Source organism: Strix aluco, chromosome 19, assembly GCF_031877795.1.
Source record: "Strix aluco isolate bStrAlu1 chromosome 19, bStrAlu1.hap1, whole genome shotgun sequence".
Taxonomy (NCBI): Eukaryota; Metazoa; Chordata; class Aves; order Strigiformes; family Strigidae; genus Strix; species Strix aluco.
In genome coordinates this window covers 16080065-16095180 of record NC_133949.1, presented here as the reverse complement: position 1 = coordinate 16095180, position 15116 = coordinate 16080065, and the positions used below count along the sequence as shown (strand labels likewise).

Genomic DNA, 15116 nt, shown 5'->3' with positions numbered 1-15116 from the left:
GTGAGCATCAGGAAGCGCCACTTGATTAAGCCATGGGGTTGCAAATTGCTCCTTTCTGGGAACCGGGAGGTTCAGCCCTGCTGCATCCCCACTTTGCTCTCTGGACTCTGCAGAGAAGAGCAAGACGAGTCCCTCATCGCGGCCGTCACCCAGCGCAATCAGTGGTTTGCTGCTGCTGCTCGCAGACAGATCCCAGCCCTGGCAAGTTCTGCAGCTTTTCCTGGGTGACCGGAGCAGGTGCCCCGGGCAGCATTGGCAGCACCTCCTCCCCCACGCCCTGGACCGTCCCTGCGCAGGGTCATCGAGTCTCCAGAGCATCACAACAAAATGGTTAATTGCTGCAGAGTGCGCGGATGACACCAAGCACCGCATCTCTGCTGCTACACTCGTGTTGTTAATCAGACTCTAAAACACACCTGAAACAGGCTGGTGTTTGTTAGAGCATGCAAGCTGAGGTAATAAGAACCGGTGGAAAACTGGGGATGAGGCCTGGCTGTATCTGGGACCCAGCATGGAGCAGGATGGAAGGGAGAGGGGTTTTGCCATGAAACCCAGCTGGACACTCCTGCACGGGGTGTTACTGGCAGCCCTCAGACGCTGCAGTGTGTCACAACAGCACACAGAGTACAAACCAAGATATCTCTGCGTTAGCACAGCGATAAAAAATGAATTTGCGTTATCACACTGCAGTTAAACCTCGAGCACAAAAGACTGAGCGTGGATGTCGTAGCGTAGGTATTTGCACCCCAGAAAGGTGACCCGTACCAGAGCCCCGGTGACGGTGCAGCCGGGCCACGGGGACCCACCCGTCGTGTGAGCGGCACGATGCCCCTTCCCTTCCCCGTAGCAGCCAGGAGAAGGAGGCAGCAAATATTTGCCTACTTCGCAGGGCTGGTGGGGGATCAAACCAACGGCTGTTTGCTCAGGCGCGAGAGCTGCTGGGATTTGCACTGCAGAGCGCGGGTCCTGCCAGTGTCTGCTCCACCAGCAACGCACCCACCCCTCGCCGTGCCCCCCAGTCCCGCAGGCACCCACCCCTCAGCCCCCTCACCCAGCACCCGTCGGCACCAGGGCCAGAGGCTCGTCCCAGCCAGTGGGAGCAGTTCAGTGCCATGTCCCTGCCATATTCCCTGGCCAGCCTTCGAAATTGCAGCCTTTTAACGAGGTGAGCTGCAAATTACCCGCTCATGCCTTACAAAAGTGGGTGTGTGGACTTTTACAAAGTAATTTTGGAAACTTTTATGTACTTTTACAAACTCAGCGCCCCCGCAGCCCCCTCCTGCACCCTCAGCCCTGCTCAGGATGAAGCATCCCCCGAGGCGCCAGTTCTGCTGTTCCAGGGCTCCTCGGCCCGCAATCGCCGGCGGAGCAGCAGCAGCCACCCCTGGCAGTGGGGGTTCATCGCGCCCGGGAGATTGACCAAAAGCATCATTGTGACTTGCAAAGGAAACCTTGCCGGCTGAGCCAGGCCACGCGAACAAGGGCAAAGCTCTTCATCCGGGGAGACCGCAGTGACGCTTTCCAGGTCAAACTCTCCGGGGTGAGACGGGAACATTCAGTCCTCTGGTCTGTGCTCGGTATAAAGCCATCTCTGATCGTCCAGGGGGCTTAGACAGCTGGATCAGCTTTATGCAAGAAGAGACACAAATATCTTTCTGTCTACGTGTCTACAGAGATCCATCCACAGGCGTCTATAAGTCTATCTATAGGTTCTCATCATTTTATTTTTGGAACCATTCCTCCTTCAGCAGCCTCCGAGGAGACACAGCTTTGATAAAAAGCTCTTAGAAAGCACCTTCCCATCACACGCATCCGGGGCTTCAAAACAAGAGTCGCATTTTGGTGCTGAGCCCACGCTCCAGCGCCGGCGGGCAGAGCCGAGCCGCTCTGGCCCCGGCTCCTCGGCACGCCGCGGGGCCAGCGAGCACCCTGACGAACCAAAGCTGTTTTGCCAACAGGAAAATGGTAGCCCAGGGAGATGGGGTGAGCTGCCGAAGGCCGGGCAGTGAACTGGGGGCAGAGAGGAGGAGGCAGGCAAGCCCTGGGGGCAGGGAGCCCTGGGGCTCGGGAGCAGCACCAGCCCCGGCCCTGTTTGCTCCCTTGAGGGACGGTATCATTTCTGATGGTTAAACACAGGACAAGGTGGTCACGCCTCTGACAGCAGCACAATTATATGGAAATTGTATTCTCGATAATTCGGGGTATTTTTCCCTGTGAATGCCGGCTTTCTGAAGAGATGAGCTCCAAGATTTCAGCATTCAATTAAATTAGATCAAATCAGCATAGGAAATAAGTCTTTACAGCATGAGCAGATCCTTTGAATTTTACTAGCAAATCAGTGAACTAAATGCCATCATTTATCATTAACATCACTAATAAAGCCAGATTCAGGGTGCACAGCAAACTAACACCAGCCGCATGCCCGGCGCTTCCAGCACCACCAGCACCCTCCCTGGCCCTTGGCCCAGCTCCCCACACACAACAAAGATCATCCCCGAAGCCGTTACCCCAATCAACTGGCACCAGCATCCAGCCGGGAAGCTCAGGATTAGGCCCAGACTCCAACCTCAACCAAGCGATGCCCCTTCCTGAGGACATGGGGCTGGGGGAGACCCCAGGAGAGGAGCAGGGTGGGCTCGGGCAGAGGGTGAGGGGGCTGCTGGCCCAAGGGAAGTGTCAAGAGGGGCGAGTTAATCTAAAGATATGATGGGGAGATGGCAGCCTGCAAGGACAACCAGCCTGGCACTGCAGGAGCCCTGGAAAAAATCTGCTGTCTCTGGGCCTTGATTTCCCCCCGTGCTGGGGTGTTTTGGTGACGGGGAGGGATTGTAGCTGCCTCAGCGTAAATCTGTGCTGCGATGAGCCCCCCTGCCCCACCAACTGCACCAGCACTGGGGCAGCACCACAGAGCAGGGCCACGCAGGGACAAACACTTTGCACTTCCAGAAACCTCGGGGGGAGACCAGCGCCAGCGGGGAACAGCGAGGGGCGGCCACGGGTGCGCGCAGAAACGTGTCCTGGTGCCGTGGGGGCAGCAGCCGGGCCAGCAGCTCCACAGCCCTCGGCGGCTCCCCCGGGGATGCCGCTGTCTCCATTACCCATCTCCTTCAGACGCCTTGTTTGATGCGAGAGCGTGAAAAGACATATAATTTGCAGAGCTAAAACACAGGTATTATCTCATCGACACACCCGTATAACGGGGAATGTGCTGAAGTCGATCACTTTCAGAAATGAGTTTCTATTGTTCTACAGCTTTTTCCTCCCCTCTTGCTCCAGATCAAAAAGATAGAAAATGATGCGATCGTTAGCTGGAAACCTGCCATCTTCCTCGTTAAATCACCTCACGCATGCAACCTCATCAGTGATGGGGAACGAGAGGCCTGGATGGAGCGTGCCGGGGCTCTGGGGCGTGGGGGGTACGATGCCCGTGGGTACCCACACCCAGGTGCGGGGGGGCTGGGCAGAGGGCTCCTGCTCCGCACGGGCTCCATGTGCACGCTGCCCAGACCGCTACAGGGTCTCCAGACGGTTGCCTGTCCTCCCTAGATGTGCCTGCAGCAGCAGGGGAACACCCTGGTCAAGGCAGCATCTTTTGTATGTAGCCAGTGGCCACCGTGACCACGTCCAGCTGCAGCAGCGGTCGTGGGCAACGGCACAGACCCAGTAGAAAGGAAAACTCCCCTCTCCCACCCACCCGGGCTGCAGAGAGCCCGCGAGGGGACCAGCATCTCAGATGAAAAGACACAACTTATGTGTCCCATTGCTCAGCCTCTCCCTGAGCGCTGGGACTCTCAGAGTGGTGACAGACCCCTGGCCTGATCCTGCACTTCCCACCATCCCGTCCTTGCTCTCCTGCCTGCCAGCACATCTCCCCGTCCCCGCGCTCAGCCTGCGAGCGAAGAGCGAATCGCTCTGCTAACGCAGTTGCGCTGGGCTTTTGGAGCTCCAGGGAAGACCCGATGGAAACCCTGCGCCGCTTCTGAGCCCCTGGTGCAGCTGGGATGGCCGGTTATCACCCCCACACAAACACCGAGCTCTGCGTCCCAAATTGGAGAGGATTAACACCAAATTGTTTGTAAGAGGAAGGAGCTGTCACAGTCCTGGCGTGACACCGGTAACATTTGAGAGGAACGAGACAGGACGGTGTCTGAAAGGAGTGACCTTTGAGTCTTCACAGAGACTCTGTATGTAGCTCTGACCTATTCAAGGACCTGTCAAGCCTCGACGTGTCTCTTCTGGGTGGGAGTCAGAGATGAGCCAGGTTTAACAATGGGCTTGGGAAGACGAGAGGTCCTTGGATTACGGGTCCAATGCTGACGCTGCTGTTTGCTAACCGAGCACAAAAACGGCATCACAAGCCCCACTGGAAATAAACCACCAGCGATGGAGCGGGCCCTTTCCAGACAGGGGCCATGGGCACTGCCAGCACCGTCCGGCGCTGAACCTTCCCGTGGCACAGGGCTCACCGGCACCAGGACCCCGCTGACCAGGAGGAAAAGCGACAGCCGGCGGCAGCAGTACACTAATTAACAAAATGATCGTCAGGAACAAACCACAGGCTTTGGCACAGTGCCTCGCTCCCACGCCGGCACTCCCTGCCCTGCTCAGGGCTCCTCGGCTCAGCAGAGCCGGGGCTGTTCGTGCTCCCCAAATCGCACCCACCCCTGTGCCAAGGGGATGCGCCGAGGGGGGTAAAAGCCCCTCCAAAGCTCCAGCACCCACCAGCAGCTGGGGACCCTGCCTCGGGCGAGCCCTGCCGCTGCCCCAGCTGCACCCCTCATCCCCTGCGGACGGCCCCGGCCCCCCGCACACCCGCAAGCAGGACGGTCTCTGTCGCTCCAGCTGTTAAGGCTCCCTCCCCCCGTCACAACAACATTTGCTTCTTGAAGGCTTTTTTCCTTCCGAGCAGCTGCCTTTTGATTGTCTGCAAACACCTCCTATTTTGACAGGCTGTAAATACGGCAGGAGGAGAGATATATAAGCCAGCACAGTTTATTAGTTCTGAAATAGAGCTAAAAATAGACCCACGTGGGGTTGCTAAGTCCTCTGGGCAGATGTAATTGTGGATAATCTAGCCTTAAATATGCGAAGGCTGTTTTGACAGCAACAACAACATTCTAACATATGGGACTGGGTCGCATACACGAGCGGAACGTGCCGCTGCGCCACCTCCAACGTCACCGGGAAGCAGCGTCTGCGTCGCCGGATCCCAGCCCGCTGCCTCCCCTCCACAGCTGCAGTAATAACCCCCCAAATAAACCAAAATATCTGCAGCAAGCTGCTGAGAGGAAAGCGCCTAGCCAAATACTGAGGGAAGTCTCCCACAGCAGGAGCATCAGTGGAGCTGTGCCAGGACCCCTCTTCAAAATTTTGCATAGATAAGCCTTACCAGATTAAACGTCTGAAACACCCCAAGTCCTCAAAGCTGACAGCACCTTCCTCCTCCCGGGAAAGCTTCCTCTGTCCTGGGCAGGCTTTGAAACGTGCTGCAAGGATGCTGCACCGGGTGGGTGTCTCCAGGGGCGGCCGGGGCGATAACAGCCCTTCCACGAAGAGGGAAGTACTCCCGCCTGCTTGCCGGAGATAGCGGGGAGACGTTGGGACTGGCTAGATTTTGTAAATCCCCAGCCAGCTCTGGGACTGGCCGTGCTCCTGCCGCCACTCCCCGCCTGGGGCCTGGGCTGGGCTGCACCCCGCTCCCCGAACACCCGTCCCCTGGCCACCGCGTCCTCGCTCGTCACCTCCCGGTCACGGCGGTACCGCCCGCGCGGGGATCTTTTGTGGCACCGCACACAGCAACCAGCCATGTGATGCAGCTCACGGGGGACTCTCGGCCCAGCACCCACCCCAGGAGCTGCTGAGCAAAGACTGTTCCCTCCAGCTCATCCTTCTCCCACCGGGGCCGGGGCCGGAGCTGCCCAGGGCCGGAGCTGCCCCACTGCCTGTGCCCCATCCTCGCTGCTGGAGCAACGAGGACCAGGGGGGCACTGGCCTCCACCGAGCTGTGCCTCTGCTTGACCAGACCTCACCAAAGCTCCACAGACCCTTCGCAATTTTTCTTCTTAAAATTATATGGTGCCTCAGCAAAAAGAGCAGCTCTGGTACCCACTGGAATTCATTTCTGTCCACAAAGGAAGCGGTATGTCATTAAGGCTCCCATCTCCCAGGTTGTTTCTCCCCTCTAGAAAATAAATGTGATTTTTGGGGGTGGTTCTGCATTTGAATGTGGTGTTGGTGGGATGTTGTGCTGTTTGAGCTCCACCAGCGGCTGCCCCCAGCCCAGCGAATCGCCCCGGCACAGCCGCAATGTCCGAACCCTGCGCTAGGGGAGAACCCCCCATGAACCCCAGAGTGTGCTGGAGGGCAACGGGCAGGGGCAGACAGCACCTGCCCTGGCACTCACCCTGCTTGGGTTTATTTAGTCACAAAAGAGAGATACCAAAAAAACACTGCTAAAACAAGAAAAACCCCAAAATCCATTTCTGTCCTAAGGACAGCAGGTGTAACCCCGGCACCCCTGCTGCAGCCGTCCCAAGCCCACGGGCAGAAGGGCAGTGCTGCCCGGCAGCACCCGGGGGCTTGGCTGCCACAAAGGGCATTTTGGGGACGTGAGGGGTGTCTCTGCACCCTCAGGCCATTCCTGGGCAGAGCAGGGCAAGGCCCCGGCGCAGCACCTGCATGGGACGGGACCATCCCTATCTCGGCCTGGCAGCCAGCGCTGCCATGAGGGCAAAGCCCAGATTTCACAGAAGTGGCCGGGGATGGGACGGGCCCTTCCCAAGGTGGCGGGACCCTCTCAGCCCAGCTCTGTGGTGACCAAGCCAGGGCTCAGTGAGTAGCCCCGTGGCCACCCTCCTGCCCACCCCAGGCACTGCCACCCAGCACCGGGACCCACCTGAGCAGTGGCACAGTGCTGACCTGCTCACCCACAGGCCGCCAGATCCTAAATTGGCCACAAAACCACGGCTGACAGACTCATTTCTTTGCATAAAATGCAAATAAAGCCGCAGCAGTGAGAGCTGGCTGATGATTCACTCAAGCCCCCGGACACGCTGCCCTACTTTCACCCCAGTTTCACTGGTTTTACAATTCCTCCTTCTAAATAACTGACTCCCACCGTTGCTTCCTCACGCTGAGGATCTGCGGCCTGGGGATGCGCAGGCGGCGCGTGCCGGGACGCAGGGCTCGGCAGTACAGCTCACCGCGGCGAGGGTCCCTGTGGCGCGACCGCTGCGGAGCGACTCACGGCAGGGTGACGTGGTGACGGCACCTGCAGCACCCCGGTCGCTAACAGAACGGACAGAAAGCCCCTCGAAGGGGGCAACTGCCACCCCCGTACGGCCACGCAGCAGCAGGACCCCAACGCCCAACGCCTGGGCTCCCCTCGCATTCATCCCCTCGCAGCGGGAACAAGCAGCAGCAGAAGCCAAGCGCTCGTGTGCCGACTGCTGGCACGGCTGGGAAGAGGCTTCAGCCACGGAAGCAGCAGTGGGGACTGGGGGGATGGACAGGAGGCCCCCGCCAAGCACCCGCGGGCTGCAGCCGGGTTGGGATGGAGCCTCTGAAAGGCCCCAGGCTGGTCCCGCACCTCTGTGACCCGCTGCCGCTCCCGCCTCGTCTGCATCCGCACTGCAAAGCACGGACGACTTGGAGATGCTTTCACACATGCCCTTCTCCCACAGAAGGATCAACTCAGACTGCCTGGGCCTGGATACACACCCGGACTTGTCCAGAGCAGATCTTTTGGTTTTTGTTTTATTTAAAAAAAAAAAAAACGAAAACACCAAAACATCCCTGAATCAGTGAAGGACTCGACTCTGGATCCGGAGCAGCCGGAGCCCAGGGCAGCCCCAGCCACCCGCCAGCCCTTTGCAGCAGGAGCCCGGGGTGGGCAGGGGCTTGGCCTTCCCCCTGCTGTCCTGCCAGGCAGAGCTGTCACCTCGGGACCGCATGAGGCCGGTGCTGACATCAGTCTGTGCAGCCCTCGAATCCCCCGGCGCTGGCGAGGGCTGGCCCAGACGAGGCAGCCGGCAAGCGGGGATGCGGCAGCCAGCACCTGCAGCAGCATCAGGGACCCGTCCCCATCCCTGGCCACTTGCCTGCAGCCTCTCTGGCACTGGCGAGGGGCTTTGTCCTAGCAGGGACCCGGGCACAAGACCGGCCGCCAGCACAGGGACCCATTTTGTCTGGGATGTCGCGTCCAGCATCCCCGAACACAGGGGAAACCCAGTGAGAACCCAGCCAACACCTGCGAGGGGACTGCTGGTTCCTGACCCACCACAGATGGTTTAAGTTTCCAGCAAAACTTTACAAAAAAATCAGGGTGAGATCAGAGTCAGGGGACAGAGGGAGATGGTGTAGGAAAAGCTCAGAAGAATTCACTGTGATTAGATGAGCCACATGCATGTCAATAAAAATTAATATAACTGACAACAGCAACATGAGGAAGGGAGAGGCATCACTCCAGGGTGAGAGGAGCGTTCGAGCCGGCGGGGTGACGCATATTAAACAGCCTTTGCCTCAGCTGGGTGCCCAATTAACGCTCGTCCAACACAGACCCGTTTAGAGACTGCACAGATCTCTGCTGCGAGCCTGGACCAGCCCCTACCTCACTTTGCCCCCCCAGCCCCAGCACTGACTTTAACTGATTTTAAAGTTCACTCCCAGAGCATCCTTCGCACACCGGCCCCGTACGCTCGGCTCTTCTCTCGCATTTCTGCACCAAAGTGAAGATAACTGCCCCCCTCTTGGCACGGCAGCGGGGAGGGGGTCTCGGCAGGAGAGGGTCTCGGTGGAGGTTTCACCCCCAGCTCGGCAGCCCCAGAGATAAGCAGTTACAAATCAAATGGACTAGGCAGCCTGCCCACCTCCCCTGTTCGTGGCAGCCGGCTGCTTTGTGGTACTTTTGATAGTTTTGATGAAGGTTTTCTTCACAGTCTGACATCTACTACTACAGCCACATTATAATTGCAAAAGATATGTTTGCATGCAATTACCCATTTTAAAAGGTGGTAAAAAAGGAATTTCCTTAGACACAATCTGCTCTGCAGACCTTGTCCTCACGAGACCTAAGCGCAAATCTCCGAGATTACTGCAATAGTCAGCACAGCTACCGCCAGGAAGCGAAATCATCCCCACATCTTCCCATTAACTCAGCTCTGGCCCATCAAATATTAAAGAGCCTCAAGCCTGGACACAGCTTGTTTTATGAAGGTCAAGTAAATCTTTCATCTCCTCTCTTCCCACCTTTGTCTTCCACCGCTGTTCCCACCATCAGATGAGCATCACACGCTCTTTCATGTGAATTTTAGCTGCACGCACACCGACTCTCAGTAATTGGTGTACAAGGCTCCTCTGTTCCACAGGGACCTGATTATTTCAGTGCTATTTTTGCTTTATAAGGCTAAAGCAAGAGGTGACTCTTTGCCTGAAGGAGGGACTTCTTTTATTGATGCTTTTTGTTGTTTTTTTTTTTTTTTTAAATACTCTATGGTTTCTCAGTACATCCCACTGGTGATACCAAAGAGAAAACAACCAGAGGGCTGAGGAGGCAGCAGCAGGCAAAGGGCTGGCTGCCCTCCCGTGCGGGACGTCACCCGGCCAGCTCGCTCCTGAGAAATCCAGCTGGATGGAGGAGGAAGGTCTCCATGGGCTCATCCTCATCAGAGGAAGGTCCCCACGGCTCCATCCGCATCAGGGGAAGGTCCCCACAGGTTTGTCCCCATCGCTCCTTCCCACCCCGGCGTCCCCAGCACAAGGATTTCCTGAGGCAGAGGGGGCTGGGGGGTCCCTGCCTGGCCCCTCGGAACCCCCGCACTGGCTGGGGTTGGTGCAGGGCAGTTGTGAGAAGCTAACTCACTAGGCAAGCTCTGATTTTTGATATCCAAAGATCCCTTGATAGGCTGGCGTTCCCCTCCAGGGTGATCTCCCCGCTTGGGAAGGGCGTTGGTTTTGCTGCCATCTGGCTCAGCCCTTCCCTTCCCCAGCAGCCCGACCTGACCTCAAACTCCAGCACATTTCACAAACTCTGGAGGAGCCGTGCCCCAGGGAGCACAAAGGAGGCACCACTGGAGCACCTCGTGATCCCAGAGACACTGCTACAGGGAAGTCAAGGTTTAAAAGGCTGCTTCTGGACACGATGCCCCTTTTGCCAGCCTGGGGGGTTCAGCTGCCCCCAGAGCCTTCCCACGAAGCAGGTAAGGAATAAAAAAATCTTAACAGAAAACCAAGGATCGTGATGGAATTGCTCTGTGCCAAAATCCTGGGTCCGCACATGCCAAATCCTGTTGACATGCACAAGTGCCTCGGTCTCCATTTCGCCACACCCTGGGGCTGGCCCCGGTCGCAGAGGCTGTCGGCAGCCCCGGCCTGTCTCCAGCACCCAGCCCCGCAGCACCAGCTCCTGCTGCCACCCCCGAGACATGCACCCCCCAAAACCAGGGAGCAGAGTATGTCCAAGGCCTCCCGCAGACTTTCCATCGCCTCTGGGCCAAGCTTTGCCAGGCTTCCCAAGAGCAGCCCCCCACCACACAAGGTGGGAGCGTGGCCGAGCTCCGCAGAGCAGCCCAGAGCCCCCCGCAGCAGCCAGAAACTCAGCCCTCTGTGCCCCAGAACAGCAGTTCCGAGCGCCAGGGACGGCCCGTTGCCAGCCGCACGGTTAGACCCAAGGGGACAGGACTGCGCACCTGAGCTCCCGGCTGAGGAGCCGACGCTGCCAGGTGCTTCATCCCCGGCAGGACGCAGGCACAGCTCCCGGAGGCACAGCCAGGCCCAAACTCTCCAGAGCTTCCCGGGCATTTCGGAGGCCGAGCAGCAGCAGCCGCCCAGGGCTGCTCGGTCCTCGGCAGCGCCTTCCCCGCCTGAGCCGGCCCCGGTACCTCCCTGCGGTGCCCGTCACCGGACGGGGCCAGCCGAGCCCCCGACCGCCCCGCCAGCGCTCCCCATCCATCACCTCTGCGCCACGCTCCCGCTCTGCTACGTCTACTCGTTCTCTCCTCGTTCTCTCCAGTTCCGGGTCCCTCAGACATATTCACGGTTACCATAGGAACTAGTGGAACCCGAATTAAAAATGAAAAAGGAGAGGCAGAGGGGAAAGCCGCCTTGATGCTCTAGTGCCGCCTGCGTGCGTGAGTCCGTGACGAGCAGCGGGAGCAGCGGGCAGGGAGCAGCTCGGGCCCCCCAAACACCGGCTTTGTGTGGGACACGGCCCGAGGGCCCGCGGGGACACGCGGCCCATCACCCCCCTCCACCACGCTGCCCGGGGAACGAGGGGCTGGGTGCTGCCCTGGCAAACAGCCCCCACCCCGGGTACGAGGGGGGTTCCTGCAGCCCCCCATCCGCGCTGGGACCCCACGTCCACCGCTGCACGCTGCTCCTCCCCTGGCGGGTTTCTGCAAGTCAATATTGATGTTTGCAGCGCACACGAGGCTTTGCGAAGTGCTCCCTGGCTCGCCGAAAGCAGCTTGTCTTTTTGTTAACAAGTTACACGGTGAAAGAAAATTGCCTACGCCTGGTATCTCAGCCAGAAGGCTGCAGCAATAATAAGAGGGCGTTAGAAAACCAAAACTATTTTTTTTTTTAATTTTAAAAGCTTTTACAAATATCTAATGTGTCTCTGGCTGGGCCCCAATTACAGAACCATTTAACGAAGCAATCTGCCCACAAACCAGAAGCGTTATGAGGCTGCGGAAAGCGATAGCTGCAAATAGCAGGGACAAAACATCTCTGGTGGATGCTCATAGAATGCCCCGAGCCAACCCCCCTCCTCCAGAAACGTGGCCCCAGACTCTTCCCCTGCCCTAGCAGCACGCGGCAGCGTGTCCCACGGCCCCAGCACAGCGCCCCGAGTGCGGCACTCGTGGCCCAGCGCGGCGGCAGAGGCGGTTCAACGGTTATTTCTGCAGCAGAATCGCTGCACAGGCTCTGGAAAAAAATCAGGGCACAACATACGGCAGCGTACAAGGAGTAGTTAAACCCTCCTCAGCTCCATGGCAAAAGGAAAGTCTACTGAGATTCCCCTCCACTCCCAGAAGTGGTAAACATTGATTTAAACTTCTCATTAGTTCAGCAAAAACCCGAGCGATGGGCGTAGGAACAGCGTTTCTGTTGTGCTATTTACGACGGGCATTTGCAGGCTCCTTCAGGCAGCGGGGTCCCCCAAGGCTTTCTGTGTACTTTTCCATTAATGAATAATTTGCACAAGTAATGATTATAGAGGGAAAGCGCCTGAGCTGTTACCCGTACGCGTTACCCTGAGCTCAGGGGAGGCTTGGCCAGAATATTTCTATATTAGCACACGGTTACTGACAGCACCGGAGCCGTGCGTGTGCCGGCAGTGGAAACCCCCGACTCGGGGAGCTCATCCGGAAACCGGGGAGAGCGGAGGATGCTCCGCGGCAGGGATAAGGGATCGGTGCCCCCGGCTGGGAGGGGAAGGCCCAGGGGTGAACGGGAGGCAGGTCCCAGACAGCCGTGAGAACGGTACCACCGTTCCCAGCCCCTTCTTGCTTGCTCCTCCCCACCCCGTCATGGCATTTTCCAGCACAGGTAGTGACCCCGCGCGCCTCATGCCATTACGGAGCAGATTCTGGCCCAGCAGCCGCTTCGCCAGCAGCCACGCAGCCCACGCCGCCAACCTGCAGCAAGTCGTGGTGAACCCAAGATGGACCCACCAAGCAACACACCAGGCTCACGGACCCTCCCGGGCCCCAAGAGCATCTTCGCCCCTTTCAGAGCAACGCCCAGCGGTGCGGGAGCAGGAGCTGGGTAACAAGCCCAGGCACCCACGATCCCACTGACACCCACCCCCTTGCCAGGCTGCAAGATTCAAAAACAAAGCGAAAAATAAACCCCAAGCTTCACTGAATTTACAGCCAGCAGCTCAGTGGGGGCCCATCCTGCCAACTCCCCATCCCTCCCAGGGCAGAGCTGGTGCCCCATGAACGGCACCGTCCGTGCCTCAACCCACCGACCACACCATGAGTGTCATTGCTTTTATTACAATCACCTGGCACAAGAATCACCTCGGACTTCACCGGAAAACGAGCCATGGGACACGCGCAAGGGTATCTGCAGGAATGGGTAGGTACGGCTGGTCTGCCGCGGCGCAGAGCCGGAGCCGGGAAGGCAGCACAGCCAACGAGAACGTGTTCTCTACACACAAACCCATCCCTCAGCACCGCGTCCCGCGGGGAAATCACGCTACACGAGGGAAGAGCGCAGGTACTCACTTGATCTTCAGGCTGGCAAGCATCGTCTTGTCGATCCTGGGGAGAAAGCAGAGGAGCGGGTTACTGTGGGCGAGGCGGGGGGGCCATCCCTCCTCCCGAGCCGGGGGCTGCTGGCAAACCCAGCCCCAGCATCTCACACAGAGGTGCCATCCGTCTGGCTGGCATGACCAACACCTCAGAAAGACTTGACCAGAAAACAAACCCAACCAAAACGTAACCCAAAGTGAAGCCTGGCGGCAAGTAAAACAGAATCCCCCCAGTTATTTCCTGGCGGTGACCAGGGGAGAGCTGTTGCCTCCTCATCCAAAATGCCAGAGATGAACTGGGCACCAGAGGAGACTGCCCGTGTCCCAGCTGCCTCCAAAGCACTGGATCACATCTCCCACAAAACACCTATTTAAAGAAAACAGACCCAACGTGCCGGGAGGGTCACACCAAACCCTGCAAACTCGGCACTGCAGCCTTAGGAGAAGCCCAGTCCAACGGGGATGGAACAAGGATGCAGCAAGTGTGGGATTTTCATACCTGGCTGCTCACTGTGAGCTCAGGCTCGTCCCGCACCCAGACACCAGCCGCTGATTTCCCCTTTTCCTTCCCCCCTCGCCCGCCCGCAGCCGCCGCGAGCACCCGCACCCGTGCCGAGAGCCACGGCTGGAGGGAACACAGAGCAGCCCCATCGCTCCCAGCCCCGGCCAGCTCGCGCGGGGCCCGGAGCCCTGGTCGCTTCACTTCTTTATTTGGCACAGTTAATGGGTGCCTGTCTGCACAGAACCACTGTGGTCAGAGCCATATTAATATTAATTAATGCAAATCATAGTAATGTTTCAAAATGCAAAATGACGTCTTTTGGCAGCCGTTGCACATGCTCTGTTACCTGCCATGTGGAATTAATTTCACATCTCTGAAAAAAAAAAACCCAAACCCACCAAGACCACACCCCCAAACCCCGCTCGTTTTGCCCTGCGATCACAGAGGACGCAGCAAGGCTGCAGAAATGCAGCTTCCCCTCTACTCGCAGCTTTACATCCCTCCGCTGCCAGGCCGAAGTTCCCCGTCACGAGAAGGCTGTGCCCGCGGGTGACGTCGTGACACCAGCTGAGCTGGGGCAGGCAGGGCAGGAACCCCGTGTGGGGTGTCCCTGCTCCCGAGGGACGAGGCGAAGGCACCCCCACACCCCAGCTGGACCCCGGTGCCTCCTGCCCACCCTGCCTGTGCCCACCACGACCCCCCGGGGTCCCTCTCTTGCTCAGAGCGATGCAGAACTCCCAAAACCCCAAGGCCACGGCAGCTTCGTTCCCGGTGTTTCCCCAAACTTCAGCCTCCGTGCTCTGCTCCCAGAGAGCCGGCACGCTCCTGCTCCTAAAAATCGAGCCAGGGCACCCGCCCTTGTCACTTAATGCTTTATAAGTGTGTCCGCAGACCTCGCTGATCTAATCAGGCTGCACGTTAAAGCGTGCTGGTGTAAATAGCTGTGGCCAAGCTCGGTAGCAGATGCACATGGGCCACGGGGCCAGGGGGTGGCTGGGGCAGGACCTGTGCCGGGTGCCGGAGCTGGGGCTGCACCGAGCAGCTTCATCCACAACCGCAGGAAGAAAAAACAGTTGCTGTTATGCAGCCTCTCAGAGAGAAAGAAAAAAAAAAGGCAACAACAAAAAAAGAAGCACACAAGAAAGAAAACCCTCTGCAGTCACAAAATGACTAAGCTACGAGAGCCGCTTTGTCAGGCCCTGCCCTGTGCCCCCTCCTGAGGTGGGGTGAAGTGAAACACCCCACCGGTCCAGCCTCCTCCCTGTGCACCCCAGCACGGCCCTGGGGTTCCCCAAGCCCCGGCAGCACCAGTAAAGGGGGGGTCTGTCCTCACTGCCCCCACGAGCAGTGCCCAGGGGA

General features: G+C 58.4%; 1 protein-coding gene across 6 annotated transcripts in view; it reads right to left on the bottom strand.

The window, feature by feature from the left end:
- RAP1GAP2 (RAP1 GTPase activating protein 2) overlaps positions 1-15116 on the bottom strand; it is a 70133-nt gene that overhangs the window by 38968 nt on the left and 16049 nt on the right. For 5 of the 6 annotated variants that reach the window (XM_074845532.1, XM_074845533.1, XM_074845536.1 and 2 more), the window contains one exon: positions 13230-13265. In XM_074845532.1, coding sequence (XP_074701633.1) covers positions 13230-13265 — 36 coding nt within the window. Of the gene's footprint in view, positions 1-5389; positions 5462-13229; positions 13266-15116 lie in introns of those variants that run through there. The other variant, XM_074845539.1, reaches the window with a different exon arrangement.